Consider the following 19,717-nt stretch of genomic DNA (forward strand, 5'->3'; position numbering starts at 1 on the left):
CACTATTGTGTACTACTTTCCTTTTCTTGGGATCCCATAATCTAGACCCCATTTCACCTTCGTCACCATATCCTAGGGAAATGCATTTACAAGACTTTGGCTCAAGTTTGCTGCATTTTTCTTTATGAATGTGCAAAAAAGTCTCGCAACCAAACACTTTCAGGTGAGCATATGAAGGTGGCTTGCCCGACCACGCTTCTTGGGGAACTCCCTCCCTCCCCAAGACCTGTTTGGTGACCGATTAATTAAGTGAATGGCTATCATGACAGCCTCTTTTCAAAAACCATGGGGTAATGCAACATAAGATACCATAGTACAGACCTTATCCTATATGGTCCGATTCATGCGCACTGCAACTCCATTTTGGGGTGAATTATGAGGGACAGTGAAGTCCCTCTTTATCCCTTTGCTGTCACAAAATACCTGAAAGGCATTGGACACATATTCCCCACCATTGTCAGAGCGAAGACATTTAAGTGTCCTATCAATCTGATTTTCAACCAATGCCAATAATTTTTAAACTTGTCGAGCACTTCATCCTTACTACGAATAGGATAAACCCATACCTTCCGTGTAGCGTCATTGACAAAGGTGACAAAATATTTCTTTCCCCCTAAAGATAATCCTGGCATCTGACATACATCCGAATGTACTAACTCTAGAGGAGAGGATTTCAAAGAAAGAAACTTTTTGTGAAACGTCAGTGCATGTTTACCATAAATACAATGATCACAATGCTCAAAATCAGTATAACGAAGACAAGGCAAGTAACCCAAACGAGAAAGCACTTTCATTCATATTTGACTCGTGTCCCAACCGGCCATGCCACAAAGAAACGCTTGGTTGCTCGATCACGGCAACAACATAGTCACGCACACTAGATACATAAATGGATACAAAGTATCACTCTTGCAACCTCTGGCAATCACTCAAGATCCCTTACAGATCTTCCATTTTCCATCACTAAAGGTGGTATGAAAACCATCATCATCTAGCTGCCATATGCTAATCAAGCTCTTCTTGAGCTGAGGTACATGCCGTACATGCTGAAGTGTGAAGGTAGAGCCATGCTGAAACTACAACTGTACACTGCCAATACTTGCAATGTCACATGCATAGTTGTCCCCAAGATGGACAACAGCATGTCGACCCCCTATATAGTCAAAAAACCGCTCACGATGAGGGGTGACATGAAAGAAAGCACCTGAACCGAGAATCTAGGTATGCATGTCATCATCTGTATCTGCAAGTAAAGCATGTGCACCAAAGTGTGAAGAGACAAAGAGTATGTCACTCCCACTATCCATGTCATAAGTGACTACATTCACCTCTTCAATTTTGACACTGCTCTTCTTAGGGTGACTGTCTTTCTTCTCTTCCTTGCTATCATCTATCTTCTTGCCCTTTCCTTTCTCTTTCTTCCATTTGTAGCAGTCACGTTTAAAGTGACCCTTCTTGCCATAATGATGGCATTCAAGATCTTTGCCATGTGATTTACTGTGTCCCTTGCTATCATATTTGCCTTTCTGCTGTGATCTGCCCTTAGCATGCAAAGCACTAGAAGACTTACTGGATGCATTGTTCTACTGATTCATTTCTTCCATGAGTAGGGCATTCTCTACATCAGCATACAAAAGGATCACATTAGAATTGCTCATAGCAGTCCTAAATGTATCCCAACTCTCTGGAAGAGTGCAAAGCAAAAAAGTAGCCTTAAATTCCTCATCAATCATGAACTTCAAGGCAACCAGCTGGCTGAGAATGGAGTTAAGCTCACTCAAGTGAGTAGACATTGATGTACCCTCTTTCATACGTAAATCCATAATCTTTTTCAGCCAATACACTTTGCTTGCAGCACTCTTCTGTGCATAAAGTTCTTCCAGTCTAGTCCAAATAGCATATGTAGAATCCAAACCTTCAATGTTAAACAGCAAGGCATCAAAAATCCATAGCTCAATGGTTGAGCATGCAAGCTCATTTAACTCATCCCAATCGTCCTATTCCACATCTGCAAGCTTTGCCCCTTTTGTTTTGATTGGCTTTGCCTGCTTCTTTTGCAACAGGATATTGTAACACTGCTTTTGCCAAACTACAAAGTTATGTGCTCCTTCAAGCTTCTTTATGTGCATGAGATTACTGTTGTTACTGCTGCCAGCCATGATTTCAGCCCAAATGTGACCAAAAAATCAGCAAATGCAGGCCCAAACTGTCATCCAAGTAACCAAGGTATAAACAAGTACCAACCAAAAATAAATGACCACATAGAAGCACAAATTTCAGATCTGTAATTAAATTTTCAGAAGCACCAAACCATGTGCTACAGCATTCCACAACTAATTATAGCTGTTCCAAGGGCATATACATCACATTGCATAAGAAATCCTAAATTTTAGCTGCAATTTCTGTTGTACATGTACCCACGGGCATAAAATTTGACATGCATAGTCAAGAGGCCCAAAATTCTTGTGCTCAAAGCATCAACCACACATCTGCATTTTCTCTGTCATGCATAGAACAAACCAATTTTGCCAAGATAGAGCAATTTCAACAAAACCCCCAAATTTTTCCAAGTGTTGGATGTCCAAATAGCATGGAATTGAATCTGCATGTACATAAAATGACCAAATGGTGCACAAATTTTGCCCAAACTGCAAAAGCCCCAAATTGCACGGGGTCCAATGTGCATCAATGTCAAGAAATTGGGTAAGTTTCAGCCCAATTTGTGCATGTACATGAAAAGCCCCAAATGTCAGGGACAAAATGTCACAAATTCCTGCAATTTTTGAGACAGATATCACTGTTGTATCTTGCTCACACCAAATCTGGACAAATCCCCAAATTTTCCAAGTCCTGCATGCACTCAATGAAATTGAAAGAATTTCACTAAAATGTGAAAAACCCCAAAATTCTCGCGCAAATCTGCACCGACTTTGCAATTTCTAGTCAGATTGTTCAACTCTGCGTTAAGATCCCCAAATTCCAAAAAAGCCCCAAATTTCTGGGCCTAAATCTGCACAGATTTGCACACTGTGCTTGCGCGCATGAACACTCGGAGGAGAGGAGGTAAAAGGGGTTTTCTAAAAAACAACTAATGTTTGAAAAAAAATGTAACGGGGGGTTCGTTGACCCACTCGACCGTGCCGCCACACGCTGGACCTATCCTGCCAACTGCTGCCCTATTACATGCTGCACCTGCGTGGACTGGTTGCCAACTACTACCCCAACGCTGCCCAATCAGCTGCTCTGTCCCCTGGTCTCCAGCATCCACAACCACCTTTTGCAGCTCACGACCTTTCGCCTATTTATAGAGATGACGTTTTTGTCCTGCACCTGCACCCTGAAACTGTCGCCTGACAGAGACGTGACCTGTTGACCTGCACGAACTCCAAGGAGTACGAACGCCTTAACTGCAACTCTGATACCTGTTTGTAGTGATAGGTCAGGCACCAAGATCAAGACAGTAGGAGTTCCTTAGGCGCGAAGAGACAAAGAGAGTGAGAGAGAGCAGAGCAGAGCAGAGAGTGTGCACGTTTTTAGGTACAGTGACGAGTGTGTACCTTTAGGTTTTTGGATAGATATATATGTGTAAGTACAAGTGCTAGGGGTGTGTTCACACCCCAGCACATTTAAAGGCACGAGAGCCTTTAGTCCCAACACCAATTAGGTGCCTTGGACCCACCAAGTCAAGGGATTTGAAGGTATCTCAACGATGGAACCTTGAACTAGCCTTCCTCCTAGGAGAGGGTGATAATGACTTGATTAATCAACAATTCTAACAAGCACAAAATTAACATAAAGTGAAAAGACACACTTTACCACTATAATCTTAAACAATAGCCATCCTATTGACCCTAAAATTGATGCCCCTTGTAGTATTTCTTTAGGTTTTATTGCAACACTATTGAGATTCTCCGATCTCCTCTACTAATCCAAGTGTCTCTTGCTCTCAAAACTGACTAACAAGCCTTCAAACCAATTGGCCCTTGGTTTGCATAGGGATTGGCCTTCACTCTACTCCTTGAAAGACAAATTAATCCCCAAATCTAATATGGGTTGGCTAGCCTCTTGAATCTTCCTAAAATTCTTTAATTTCAACGGCTGGAATTCAAGTCCTAGACCCTCAATTCTAAGTATGCATTTCGATATGGCTATCAAACCCTAATTTCTCCTATAAATTAGGGTTTACAGCAGATGTTAGCCAAAATCCCTACCTCTAATGACTCAAATGGCTGGATTTTGCTGAGATAACTTGAGACATGACTAGAGAATGAGAGAGAATGTTGTGGAGAGAAAAATTTCAAACTTTCATCGCCAGAACGGCTGAAAAACTGTTGCTGCCCTACTCAAACAGCCATGTAAGCTGTCATCTACAACTTACAACCACCAGAAAGGTAGTTGCCCCTTCCTATATGCTGTCACCTACACCAAAAGGACCTTAGCCTGTTGCCACTTGCACCTTGATGCCATCATATCAGCGGCATATCCTTGCTCTCTAATAGCCTCCTTCTCTCTCACAATGTCTAGAATAGACTTTCACCAATCCCAAAAACGTTTCCCACTTGCATGGCAAGTTTTGCCAAGTGGCAACCTTCTAATCCCATTTTACAACATTGTCCAAGTTATCTAGTGCTCAAAAATTTAATTTCACCAACCAACAATTAAATTGGCTAGCCTAATTTGTCTTTCACGTATCTTTGAGCAATTATTAGCTCTTAGATTGGCATTAATTAATTAATTAATGCTTAGTCTCTAATGTCACCACTCACATTAGTAGCCAATAAATTGATCTAGACCAAAATCTAACATCAGGTGCCACCTAGTACCTATCAAACATTTTATTACAACTACTTCCTTTGGTATCAATTGATATTCTGAGGTCATGAATCCCACACTATGAAATAATTAACTTACACCTCATATGTGCAAGTCACATTAGCATATTTAATTGACTTTTAATGAAATGCTGAGCAAAGCAATAAAATTTCACATCCTCGTAACAACTGTAAAGGTTTAAAATATATTGAAAACTCTCCAACAAATCCATACATTTGGACAACATCTCTCTCGAGTTGAAGCTATAACAACTCTTTATCGTAGCTTCCCCTACAATGACAGACCATATGCACAAGATGGAGGAAATATGGGATGAGCTTGCATCCCTTGATCCAAACATTCCTTCGAAGAACCTGGTTGTGAGAGTTCTCTCACATCTTTCCTCACCGACCTATGATATCTTCTACAACAATCTTCTCATCTCATATACGGGAGACTATCACTTGGAAAGAGCTAGTCTGGTTGATGCTTGAGTAGGTTGCGCATCACAAGGAGACAAATTCTAGTAAAACCCATGCATATATCCATACCTTTGTAGCTTTATCTACAGGTGCAAGACAAGCCTAGCAAAAGAAAGAGAAGATAAAGAAATCGGTGTCATCTTCACACTCTGATACAAATTTTGTAGAAAAGCGCGAAGGATATTCCACATGTCGTCATTATGGGAAGGCCTCGCATCCCAAGAACAAATGCTAGAAGAAATATTCTCATATTTTTCCAAGAGCAAAAGTTGAATCTATGTCAAAGCCTCCATCTACCTCTACTTTATCACCAATTATTAACACCAAGTCAGTGTTTCTTTACATTCATCAAGTGAAGAAGCCCACTTAGGTTGTCTTGTCATTTGAGCAACCTTGGGTCATCAACAACGGTGCATCAAGTCATACAACTCCATGAGGAGATTTATAGACAGATCTTCATCTATCACAAGGTATAGTCATTATAGGTAACATTTTTTGGATGCCTATTAGTGGTGTCGATACTTTGTCTCTATTTATTTGGCCATCCATCGAGCTCCATTACTAAAGCCCTACAGGTTTTAAACTTCGGGTTCCTGCTTCTCCTAGTTTATGGCCTTACTAGACTCGAGATCCGAGTTGTCTTCACCAAGCAAGCCACGAGTGTTGATGATTCTTCTACAAGAGTCACTCTTATGATAGGTTGGCAAGAGAGGGAGTTATATATGCTCCATTCCCCTTCTATTATGTAGGGCCCTCCAAGGCAAATTTCCATTGCCACACCAATTTCCGATTGTTCACCATCTCTTCAACAAGTTCCATCCCATCCCCCCCCATCTCCTCTAGTGGTTCCCTTGTATCTCCCATCTCTTTAAGAGAGGGATGATATCACTGATGCGGTTGTGGATTTCTTGGCTCTTTGTATTTCAAAGGGGAATTCCCAAGACCTTGAGAAGCTTCTTCAAGGATTACAATCTGCTTTGGGCCTTTCCTTTATGCAGCGACCTCTTTCTTTCATCATCAAGCCACATAGTCACTAGAGAGGAGCGACGGGAGGTAGGGACAAGGATGAGGAGGACAAGCAGATAGAGGAAAATAGGGGATGGGGGATGGGGATGGGGGATGGGGATGGGGGATGGGGAACCAGAACAGGGATAGGAATAGGGACCTTAAAAATATATGTTTTCTAGGCATAATTAAAATATCTATAAAGAAACTAAACAAATACAATAGCTTAACTTTAAAACCTTCTAAAAGTATCTCATTAAAGTTTAAAACAATACATGAACCATGAAAGTTGAAACATAAATAAATAATAAATACTCAAATTGAAGAGTAAAAGCAAAAATTGTCAATGCCAAATGGTGACTGAGAAATGTTATGTGACTTAAAGACTAAAGTCCAACAATAAACATTGAACAAGAAACGGTACAACTTGAGAAATATAATAAAAGTTAAAATTGAGGAATGATAAATGCCATATGACATAAAGACTAAAGTCCAATAGTAACCACCAAATAATGAGTCCTCGGACTAAGGACTATAAGAAACAATACAAGCTGAGAAACAATAAAACTAGTGGACTATAGACTACAAGAAACAGTGCAAATAGTACAAACCCTATGACAAGTGCCGTCCCCTACGTCCCCTCTCCCTCCCCCCAGTCCCCCCCATCTCAAAACGCGTCTCCTTGTGATGGACCACTATATGGAAACATATCCTTTTCGAGAGACATTGGAAACGGGTCCCGCATTTCAAAATGGGATCCCTCCGTTCTAGGCCTACATCCCCTATGTCCCCTGTGACTATCTCAAGCCACCATCCCCTGCCGCTTGGCCCTTGGTCCCTTTTTTTTCTATACAGGTTATGGCACCTTCGATAGTTGCTCGCTATAGTCTCCCAATTGGGTCAGAGGCTTGGCTCACCTATCCTCAATAGGAGTTTTCAAGAGTGATCCATTGAAGGCATCTCCATTTGGATCAAATTTTTATCTAGAGAGAAGGCCTTGCTTCTTAGCTGGCATTCTTTATCGACGAGCTTTATCAATATTGGAGCTATTTTTGCCACCCCACAACTCCACATCTTCTATGGCCTTTTGGCACATCCACAATCTGAGAGGGGATGTTAGTAGACATGTATATCTTGTATCATCACCTCTTTGCCTATGAGCCTCAATTTGAGTCAGATCAAGACATTAGAAGCTTTGGCATTGTTTTTGTCTTTTTTTTTAAAGCTTTAGGCACTTTAGATGGAGAGCACAAAAAATGTATACAAAACTGCTTTCCGCACTTCATTTGGTCTTTATGAATCCTCTTGGTTCATGTTGGATTAATGAATACACCAACCACTGTCAAATAAATAATGAAGCCCATCTTCAAAAATCATCGATAATATATTAAATTTTGTTTGATTATATTCTTTTGTTTAGCAAGTATGAAGAGGAACATCATCACCTCTTGGAGATTGTTCTACAATTACTTTGACAAAGTGAACTCTTGATAAATGTTAAGAAGAGTAAAAGAGTAAATTTTTCATGTATAAAGTGTATTATCTTGGGCATGTCATCTCTTTTAAGGGGATTCAAATGGATCATCAAAAGACCAAGACAATATTTAAGAATGACCTAGTCTTTATGATGTACATGAGCTACAATCTTTTCGTGGCTTCACATACCATCCAGAGTTTGTTCCTTCATCTATCTCCAAGTTTTTTCTTCTCTCTCGATGTTCCTTGTTTCCAAACTGCACCCTCACAGTGGTATCATCAATCACATATTCTCCTTTCACCCTGCCCTCACTAACATGGCAATGACCACACATTCACAGGCTTGTAGTCAGTCTTCTTTGCATTCTGTTCATAGTCTTGTTCCTTCATCTATCTCTGAGTTCTTTCTTCTCTCTCTATGCTCCTTGCTTCCATAATGCACACTCACAGTGGTACCATCAACAAATGCCCAAAAATCCATCTCAGGAGACAAAGCAAACAATCTCTCCAACTCCATGTTGGTCCAATAAAGCAGCACTGGCCAAAACTCCATGTTATAATCTTACATTAATGAACCTGTTGTCCTCACCCCCATTCTGTCCTTGCTTTCGGCGGCCATCATCATTCCCTGTTTCTATCCATGTACTATGTCCCAAGTTTCCTCATTCACAGTACAGCTCAGTAGTTATCCTTTCAAGCCACGATTTTACCATCAAAGGCAATCTTAGACATTCAAGGTCCCAAACCCATAGCTTGCATAAGCTCAGCTAGAAAGGGAGTGTTGCATTCAGTAAAAGTTTCATCAAGGGATAAACCGTAGGGTTTACTCAGACATCAAACTTTTGGAGTTATTACACATCAGTCATGTTTATGATTGACTAGCCTTGAGATATATTTCTGTGTGTCACTCTATGTGTGTTTGCACCTCATCATTTCTTGGCTGATCTTATCCCGATCTATTTGCCACCATCTATGTTAGATAAACCGCTCTGCCTTTATGCACAATTGTTCCTTCAACAAAGTGCCTTATTCGAAGACTGAATAATAGCAGCCATGCTTAAATATCACTAATCTTTCAGCATATGTAGACAGATTTACATCCTTAGTACTCTTAAGTGATAAGGATATTAGCATTCAAGCAGCTTTAAGAAAGCCAAAGACCACACTCTAGTGAGTACAATGGAGAAAGCAAAGAAATACAATTTGGAAAAGAAGAGACCACAATGTTCTCCTATAGCAAAGACAATTGCAACGGTAGGAATGTACCTGAAAATTTGATGACACTGTAAAAATTGAAGCTTGACTACCTTTTGAGAACTCAGCTTCAGCTATATTTGATAAGTTCTTCATTTTTTCCCTGAAAACAAAAGCAAACTAATGATGCAATCTCTCAAATTAAAAAAGGTATTGTTACTTAAACACAAGTTACAACCACCAAGTTACTATCGTGTACATGCATCATTTACAGACGGCTTCTTTTTCGGGCCCGAGCTACCGTGTATGCTAGCCAAACCATAGAGCAATTAGGTCTAAGAGCCATTAGGTCCAAATTAATCCTCAATTATTAGCCAATTTATTCTGGTCTCATACAGTCCAAAAAGGAAATTCAATTAGTTAAACAAAATCACGACCCAAGAGCCCCAGTTTCCCACTGATGCCACATCATCATCACTAGTGTCACAGTTTGACCTGCTATCTATCAAATGCAGTTTATTCAACCTGCTCAAAGCCGCCACATTGATGTTGCTGCTGCTGCTGTCAAGCACAGCTGTTCCAAAACTGCCACATTGCCATTAGCCCACCAAAGGGCCGTATTTTCTGTCCTCTATTGCTGCATAGATGATAGGCACCCAAACATAGATTTCTAGCACTATGTGAAACCAGCCTTCCTTCTATGGATGGGTAGTAATTCCCTGATTACAACCTAGTTACAACAGCAACATTTATTACAAAACTGAGAAATGCAAATTAACTTACAATCTTAGGCAATGGACACCCAGTTAGCCCCAAAACTAGCGCCCCTTTCGGTATTTCTTTAACTTAATTAAAGAACAAGTTGATAGTACAATGGGGATTTCCCAATTTCTTTCGGTGTTCCAACTCCCCTTGCTGTCCAAAATTACCAGCAAGTCTTCAATCTGATTTACCCCTTGATTCGAGCAATCAATTGGCCTTCATCCGGTTTGATGGAGATGGAAAATGCCCCAAATTCATTGATTTGCTGGTCCCTCCACTTAAATTTGACTGAAAACAGCTTTAGCCCTATTGAATCCAAGTCTTGGAGCTTCCAATTTATGGCACACTTCCCAAAGTTGCTGCTAAACCCTAATTTCTGCTGCAAATTAGGGTTTAGAGCAGAGAAATCTGAACATTTCTTACCCTCTGGTGATCTCAATGCCGCAACCTTTGAAGCAAGGCTGTAGAAAGGCTAGGAGATGAGAGAGAATGCTGAGGAGAAAGAAAATTCAAAATTTCTTCGTGAAGAATTGAAGAAAATCTGTCATTACTACTACTCCCCTATATCTCAACAGCCTATAGATGTTGTCACCTGCTATTGATTGGTCTTCTCCTGCCCCTGGCTGCCTCAAAAGTTCCTCCAATGGCTGCAAATCAGATCAGCAACATCTCCTCCCTCTCTCTTGCAAACTAAATGCACTAAAAATGCCTCTCTCCAACCTCTAAAGGCGTTTTTCAATCTTGCATGGGCATCTTTGACAAGTGGTAGCCTTCCCAAATGGTTTTTTCGGTATTATCCATAATTAGATATTAATTTTCAATTTTTAAATACTGAAAATTATTTTAATAATTATTTCGATGTCCAAAAAATAATCTAACTGGCCAATAATTAAATTGGTTAGGTAACTTCCATTCCCGAGTGTCTTTGCACCATTTTTAACCTTTAGATTTGCGTTAGGTACCATTAAACACCACTTCTCTAGTGTCACCAACAATTGACGCTTATGAATGACCTAGGCCAACAATTGGCATCGGATACAACCAAGTACCTATGCGGCATAACTTATAGTAACTTTTGCCTTTGACATCCCCTGATTTCCTCGAGTCCTAGGCTTGTAAATTTACTCTAACCCCCATTACACCTCACATGTGCAACATTTACTTAACCATGTGATTAAAAATTAATACACATATTAAGTGAGGTTTCGAAAATGCATGTCCTCATGACATTGTTTGCTTGTTGACTCTCTCCCTAAGATGTGTTAGGGTACATCCACTGAAAGATGATTCCAACCACCCATAGCTCAGTCACTACAACCGACTGGGGAAAATCTACAACTCTCAACTAGAGAAGGCTATAGCATTGTGGACACAACTATTGATCCAATGACTTCATCACAGGTAGATCAGATACAGGTTAGAGTACATCCAGTTGATTCATGCAAGTATCCTCAACATATCCCTTCCTCTTAGAATTTTAGTATCATTATCACCAAACCTTCTGAATGTGCAGCTCAGTCACCACAACCAACTAGGGAAAATTTGCAACTCTTCGTTAGGTGAAAGTATAGCATCATGGAAACAACTATGATCCCATGACCTCATCACAACTAAACCTCGCAATAAGTCTGTACATGTATTATCATTTGTATGATCCAAATAATCTCCCTATTACTCTCTCCCGCGAGCAAGTATTGGCTATAAAATACCATGTAGACCAAGAACTGGTCTCGTATCAATATGTGAAATTTGAGAAACATGTCTAGAAGTGGAAGATCAAATACATATCAAAATTCCCATTCTAGTTCTTGAGTCTCCACTAGTTCTAAGCTAAAGAAATCCCCCACAGCAACAACCCCTAAGGAGTTTGCTCTTGATTCATGGAAGCAAAATGATAGCAAATGCAACATACCTTGGAGTGAAGATCGCATCAAGAATCATTGTGTTGCATGTCATCAAAGCAGTCATTTCCATGGAGACAAACATTATCTATAGAACAAGAAACCAAAGACCCACAAGTTCCAAAGCCTAGATAAATAACATGGAAATTCCAAGTAAAATTCTTAAATTTCTAGCATAGAATTGTTTTGTAAATGCTAGTATATACATGGGTTGTCACATGGATAAGAGTCTTTGGTCCATATGACCTTCTCAATATCACGGGTCTAATCAACGGCCAACCCATTATGGTTTTGTTTGACAATAGTGCTACTCACAATTTTGTTTCTTCCCTTAAGGTGCAAACAATTAACTCCGCATGGAACCCACTCACCATGCTTACCAAGTCTGTTATGCAAAGAGCCCATGTCTGGACCGATAGGACCAATTGGTGCTGTAATTGGATATTACAATTTGGCTGTACCATGAAGCTTGGAGTTTCATCTTATAAATCTTGACCACATTGATGTCATCTTTGGTGGTTCTATGATAGACCATCCTATTTTAGCATAGATTACTTCTCTTGAACTTGATGGTTCTCTTTACATGACTAAGAATCTAGCTATCAAAGTATACCGATGCAAAAAAGGATGTCTATATTGAAACTATCAGAGTGAAGCAATGTGGAAGTGAATGACCATGACAAAGAGTGAACGGAGAGAGAAAGAGACAATGAAACATAGAAAATCTGCAGTGAAGAATGTTGTATAAGAATGCAGAATTATACACGGGTGCAGAGAGAATATCTGCATATGTCTCCGCCTTGAGGACCTCGATCTCTGTCAGCCCGAGTGCTGTCTCTGTCACCAACAGGCCGAAATCTGTCAGATACGAGTTTTAGACATTGTGCTAGAGGGCTGCTAAAAATAGCAGAAAAGAAATGCCAAATAATGACGAGGTCGACTGCAGCCGACTGGTGCCAAACTATCCAACTACACCTGGCCTGCCATGTGGCATCTGCCCTGACAACGATGATGTGGCTGCTGACATGGCTGTTGCTTTGTCCTCCTCTGCACACTGTAACACTCCTAGCTGTCCAGGGAATGACAATCTCTAACACCCCCTCTCAAATCCTGGATAGGTCATAAGGCTGAGGGATCTAGCATGTCTCCGAAGAAGAGCCTAGGGAAGCGCTTTCATGAACAAATTTGCAAGATTGTCCTCCGTCTTGCAGTACTCCACGTCGATAGTCGCATCTAGAAGCTTCTCCCTAATGAAGTGATACTGGATCTCTATGTGCTTCGTCCGAGCATGAAATACGGGATTCCGTACCAAGGCAATGCAACTCTCATTGTCGCACTACAAGATAGTAGGACGAGTCTAGGGGCAGCCAAGCTCCTCCAACAACCGCCGAAGCCACACAACCTCACATGTGGTAGAAGATGCAGCCCGATACTCTGCCTCAGCCGTCGAAGATAGGGCTACCATGGGCTACTTCTTGTTACTCCAAGAGATAGCACCAACACCCAAGGTAAAACCAACTTGTGGTAGACCACCTGTGATCCATATCACCAGCACAATCTAAATCACTCCAACCGGCAAGAACAAGATCAGAAGCACCTATCCCTGCTGGATAATGAATCCCTAAGTCAGAGGTCCCCCTCAAATACGTAGTATCCTCTGAGCAACCTACCAATCCACCTGTTGAAGCGCACTCATGAACCCAACCAAGAGGCCTACAGCAAACATAGATCAACCCGTGTGTTGAGGAGCCAATCAGCTGACGGTAGTGAGTAGCATCCGCCAAAGGAGAATTTGCGTGTGAAGTGGCCTTCCAGTTCGAATCCATAGGAGTAGAAATGGACTGACAATCCTCCATCTCAAAAGTTACCAAGAGCTCCTGTACATATCTCTGCTAAGAGATGAAAATCCCCCTCTGAGACTAAAAAATCTCATGGCCCAAAAAGAAATGGAATTCCTAAATCCGTCATCTTGAACTTTTGATGTAGGGTTGCCTTCATCTCTGCGACCATCTGGGTATGAGCACCTGCAATAATCAAGTCATCAACATACACAACAAATAACACACGACCTCCCTCGGAAGTGTGCACATAAAGCTACGGATCGGCCCTAGAACGCCGATATCCCAACTTGGCCTGGAGAAACGAGTCAATCTTCTCATTCCAAGTACGTAGAGCCTGCTTTAGGTCATACAAGGCCTTCTTTAACCTGTAAACCTACCCATTTGAAAAACCAAATCCAAGAGGCTGCTCTACATAGATCTCCTTCTTCAAATCACCATTCAAGAAGGCCGATTTCACATCTAACTGAAAAACAGGCCATTTCCTACGGCCAACCAAGGCAAGAACAGCACGAATGGTCGCCATGCGAGCTGTAGGGGCAAAAGTATCATGGAAGTCAACACCTGGGCGCTGTGCAAAACCTTTAGCAACAAGGCGAGCCTTGTGCTTGTCCAAAGAGCCATCACTACGGTACTTGGTCTTGAAGACCCATTTGGCACCAATGACCTTCTTATGAGAGGGACGAGGCACAAGGAACCAAGTGCCATTCCGCTCAATAGCCTCCAACTCAGCTTCCATCATCTTCTGCCAATGATCAGACTGTAAAGCCTCCTTCACGGATGTAGCCTCTCTTTCCTGCATAACACAGGACAACAAACAATAGTTAGAGCAAACAAGATCCGTAGTATGTGCCTGTGCCTTCGTGACCTCTGCAGTCCATCCTGCGGTTCTCACTCCTCAAGGACCCCCTCAATCCCTGAATCACGGAGTGTGTCACGGACCCAATGAGGAGGAGGCCAAATCTCTCCTTGGCACTCGCCATCCACTGAAGACTCCGGTACATCCTCTGGCAGGATCTCCACTAGGGTGGCCGATGGAAGAGAAGACTCTCAATCTGAAGAAGAATCTCCATCAAAAGGCTTTGGCTACAGGCACCTTCCGGTCCATCATCGTCTAGAACTCCACATCAATCTCTGTAGAGATCTTCACCTACAATGCCTTCACAAACACAAAAGAAACTCCTTTGATTGTGAAAACCCAGCTTGCTAGGGCTCATCTCCGTGTCCCGAACCTTCTTCAGCCGGAGGCGACGAAAGGTAAAATCTACACTTAAGGCCAAAAACACAGCCTTCTTCTTTCTCTAACAGCAGAAAAACAACAGCAACTTCAGCAAATCTTCTCTTTTCTTGCATGCCCACACTCGCCTCAGCCTTGTTCTGATGCGCAGCCCACTTGCTTGCACTTGAATGCTAAAAAACGCAACCTTCTGTCGCGCTGAAAACTCCTCTTCAGATAGGTCCACCCTAGGTCAATCCTTCAATGCTCTGATACCGTGTCAGAGTGAAGCAATGCAGAAGCGAATGGCCATGACAAAGAGTGAACGGAGAGAGGGGAGAGAGAGAGAGAGTGTGTGTGTGTGTGTGTGTGAGTGAAACGCAGAAAATCTGCAGTGAAGAATGTTGTATAAGAATGTAGAATTATACACGGGTGCAGAGAGAATATCTGCATATGTCTCCACCTTGAGGACCTTGATCTCTGTCAGCCCAAGTGCTGTCTCCGTCACCAGCAGGCTTAAATCTGTCAGATACGAGTGATAGACAATGTGCTGGAGGGTTGCTATAAATAGCAGAAAAGAAATGCCAAATAATGACCAGCCGACTGGTGCAGAACTGTCCGACTGCAGCTGGCCGACTGTAGACTGCCACGTGGCATCTGCCCTGGCAGCGATGACATGGCTGCTGACATGGCTGCTGCTCTGCACACTGTAACACTCCTGGCTGTCCAAGGAATGACAATCTCTAACAGAAACATGGGGGGGTGGAGGGGGCCCCAAGGGCAAGGGAGGAAAGAAGATGTATTAACCTCTATTGAACCCAAAAGTGGCCTGTGAGACAAAACTGTGATACAATGGTAATAATCTCTCCATATCAAAGTGTGATGTACTTAATGGTAATCAATGATATATAGTGCAAAGCAGAGTATAAAGTGATATACAATACAACACCCTTATAAGGATACACCAAAAGGGAGGGAGGGGGTGAGTAAGTGAAGCCCTGCATGATTGGATGTGTAACTAAGTGATGATACAATGACATCATGCGGCACCATCCTACCTACAGTCATGATCAGTGGTGGATATAGTATGCCAAACATCCCTGACAAGAATCATGCTCAAACTTACAACTACTTTTGTTGATTGCTGCAGCCTGCAACAACCTTTGTATGGTTGTTACCATGCGAGTGATTTTACTAAACTAGTGTTGCCATAGCCATTGCTTACTTGGCTAAGTGAGAAAGGAGATCAAAACATCCAACTACATGGCTACTTCAGATCTCTTTTGTATGGATGTGTTTTACCATTATTTCTCATTTTGTGGAAAATACTTTTTCATGACATCTTTGTTGATCATGCATAAGGTAATACGGTGGTTGTGTGTGCCTAGGTGGTGGGTAGGGGCCGCATGTCATGACTAAGAAGTGCTAAGGGATGTTTTATTTCTTATACAAGCAATGATAGGGTGGATTGACCTTACAAATTTAGATATTAGACTTGAACATGTGAGTATTACATCTATGGGAAATATCAGCACACTCTTAAGGCATTGAAATGAAGACGAGAGTTCAAAACAACGCCATGAGCAACAATATGGAGATCATTGATGAGTGCTCAAGACAATATGCATTCCCACCATGAACCTAGTGCCTGCCAAGCCATCTTTTACATTCCATTGTCACATGTACTTAGTGGGTCTTGGGCCATGCGTCTCAAGACAAGTAAGAAGTGCCGAAAGTCCCATAGGCCTAGCTAGATGACTGAGAGTTAAGACACAAATTGTGCTTTTGGTGTGCCTAGAGAAGGCTACCCACCTAAAGTTTCAGGCAAAGTTGGAGTTAAACCTTACTAGATTCTTGTTTTGAGTCAAGTTCACTTTTAACATCGTTCACAACCTTAGTGTAAAGAGTACTTTTACACACTATGAAAGTCCAACCATGTTATAGGAAAGGGTTGTGAGTCACACAAGAGAGTCTCTAAATAAACAATCCCTTGGATAGCCGGATAAGAATTCATTGTGTTGTTTGTCATTGCACGTATAAGTGCAACCCCCAAGTGTGTGCCTGAGTGTCACTACCGTCATCATGTTTGCTGTTCCCAGTTTTGTACTACTCACCCCTACATTTTTTGTGCCCAGATTTGGACCTAAACTGTTGTGTTTTGACAGTTTACTTTGTTTGCTGATCAGCTTGCAGGAAACTTGCAGCAAGTTTGGATCAATCATCATCATCAGGTGTACCGCTGATCTGGCCATGTTTAGACCAGTGTTCAGCAATCTACCATTCACCCAGCATCTCCATCCATAGTTTGTCTGCAGTGCTGCGTATGTTTTTAGCCTTTCACAATCCGAGTGTGCTGTCGTGCATCTCTTAGCTTAGTGGTATCGTTTCTGAATTATGATGTGGATAATTTCCTCTCAAGTCATTTCCTAACATTTCAATAAATATTGGTGTTAAGTTATAGCAATTAAGCCAAATTTAATCCTCAACTATTGGTCACATTATTCAGCTTTTCTACAGCAAAATCAAAAACTAAGAGCTTTTGGTAGAACAAATATCTCAAAAGTCCTATAAACGGGACCAAGGGACATGCTACTTTTATCCCCACATATTTGAACTTTCATTACCATTGTGCCCCAACCTTCCATCACCACCACTGGACCTCTTTGCCATCCTTGATACTATGAAGACTGTCATCAGCATCCTTGGCCTGCGCAAAAGAGAGGCACTACTGTTTGTTTGCCCTGGTGAACATCATGCTGCTGCCATATCATCAACATTGCTGTCTGGACCTGCATTGTTGCTACCACAACTGCCCAGACATCTGCATTCTACTGTCCAACAGACTATGCTTCTGCTGTCGCTCCCAAACACAGCCTGCCACATCATTATTCCAACCACATATACTGTGTTGTGCTACCATACCTTGCTGCACAACAAATCTGCTCATTAAATGCAGATTTTCCATGTAGCCCTAGTCCGAGTGCTGACTGGTTGCTCAGTTCCAGGATATGTTCAATTATGACACACTCACCCTATCGATTTGTAGTATCATTGATGACTCCTTTAAAACCCTGAAGAGGCTTCATCTCTACTCCTGCTGCATTGCTATTGGTCCGTCTGCTCCTAGAACACCTTTCCAGATCATATATTTTCTTCTCCTTTTATTCTCATTTATTTAAGCACACATTTGTTAGTTGTGTTGTTCATACATCTTTGTGCACTCTGTCAGCCCTCATGTTCCTCACATGGCATACCATTCAGAGTCCTTCTGCCTTCATTTAGTTCCCCATCCATTACTAGAAGGTCTCTTGTTCTCAAAATTTCAAAGTGCTGGGGCGGTTAATCAGTATTGCAACCCTATACAATGTTTGAGAATCTTCCAAACGCTCCACTCTTTTACTTCAATTTTGTTGTTCTGAAAGTCTTCTTGGAAGCAAAGTAATCAGGTTTATAAGGAGACTTCCACATGTAACATTCATACACCGGTATTGTCAATCCAGAATGTCAGGTTAGAACTTCAGAAGGGAAAATACAAACATGCACTGCTCAGGATGAGGGTGGGAAAACAGCAACTAAGTAGAAGCAAGAAGCATAACCAGTATGAACAGTTATGACCAATCTCGCCCAAGGTAGGGTGGTCAAATAGCAAGAGAATTTGTAGATACATGCACTTGAGCTGTTTGGCTGTTATTAATACCCTTATGTAAACTCATAAAACTCTTTTACTGAAAAAACTTAAAACAGGAAGAGACAAGAAACATGAAGGCTGATTAAGAGACTGTTGTGATTATATTAGCATCTAAACTTACTCATATAAGCCCTGGCAAAAAGATGATTTCACACTGACCTTTCATCTATAACAGTCAGAATAGGGTGGAGTGGTCCAGAAAGCATTGCAAAATATTTTAGAGTGGAATCCATCCCCTCCACATTTCCAGCTAGCTCAACCTGTCTCCAAAACCATACATCATAAGGAAGCCACACATCCTTCAAAATTTTTGGGCAACTAATCCAGTAATAATCAAACAAACCTCTACGTGTGGAAGGAAAGGTGACAACCTTGTCATAATGTGGAGAAGTAGCTGCATAGGATGCAAAAATCAAAATAAGGTCCTGATATTGGCTCTCTTTATTGAATAGGCTTCAGCAAATAAGCATCAGTTAAACATTTACTATTGGATTCAGTTCACAAGAATCATTGAAGTCTCGTGAATAAAAAATCACAATAAAATCTTGTATACAGAGGGTTCTCACACAAACATGGATTTTGCCTTTTGTTTGTGCATAACAATCCCAAAGATCAAAAATCGTGATAGCTTCAACTCATTTATAAATCCATGTTCAAGCAGCAAGTTCTACTTATATATACTCCTAGATTATGTGAATATATGGAACTGGGGTTTAAGCTGAGAGCAACCTGGAGATATAGATCTTGAACCTCCTGCTTATTGGATGTAAGATGAGGCAGTAAATGATCCACTAATGGTTGGAATTCTGGCTCAAGCCCTGGCATAGGTATACCAATTAGCTGCAGTACATAAACAAGTGTTATTGTGAGAACTGATAATTAAAAACAACAGAACTTTCCTGAACAAGAAATATCATAAATCTGCACTGCACACTGGATTTACATGAATTTCACACATTTAGATAGCAACAAGGCACTCAAACTGTGAATTTTTCCTTTTGCAAAGCCCCAAAGAAACAAAAGAAGGTTGATTGTACCATACCTGGACAGAAAAAATTGCGATGGGATTTCCGCGTAAACAGGATATCTTGACATACCGACAAGGAGAATAGTTGGTTATACACTGAAACTCGCGCCGAGGAGCTTCACACCTGGATCTAGCTTTCAAAAATGTATCAGGCTGCAAAAGTTATGCATTCAGAAGAATCAGATAGCTTGCTTTTACAAACATCATTAACATAAAGCTCAAATTCAAAGGAAGATTATGTCCTTTAAAGATGCCTTTCATACTCGCACATAAAAATTCCTACACATTTTGATAGAACTTAAAACAACCATAACCC

The 19,717-nt window shown here is 41.3% G+C and overlaps 1 protein-coding gene across 3 annotated transcripts in view; it reads right to left on the reverse strand.

The window, feature by feature from the left end:
* The window catches only part of LOC148035365 (uncharacterized), a 244,427-nt gene that overhangs the window by 182,711 nt on the left and 41,999 nt on the right, over nucleotides 1-19,717 (reverse strand). For all 3 annotated transcript variants that reach the window (XM_087680397.1, XM_087680398.1, XM_087680399.1), the window contains exons 3-7: nucleotides 19,417-19,554; nucleotides 19,104-19,214; nucleotides 18,718-18,768; nucleotides 18,534-18,634; nucleotides 9,042-9,132 (exon numbers count right to left, since the gene is read on the reverse strand). In XM_087680397.1, coding sequence (XP_087536523.1) covers nucleotides 9,042-9,132; nucleotides 18,534-18,634; nucleotides 18,718-18,768; nucleotides 19,104-19,214; nucleotides 19,417-19,554 — 492 coding nt within the window. The remainder of the gene's footprint in view (nucleotides 1-9,041; nucleotides 9,133-18,533; nucleotides 18,635-18,717; nucleotides 18,769-19,103; nucleotides 19,215-19,416; nucleotides 19,555-19,717) is intronic.

Source organism: Lygodium microphyllum, chromosome 6 (genome assembly GCF_053477565.2).
Source record: "Lygodium microphyllum isolate KBCC chromosome 6, Lygodium_microphyllum_v1.1.10, whole genome shotgun sequence".
NCBI classification, from domain to species: domain Eukaryota; kingdom Viridiplantae; phylum Streptophyta; class Polypodiopsida; order Schizaeales; family Lygodiaceae; genus Lygodium; species Lygodium microphyllum.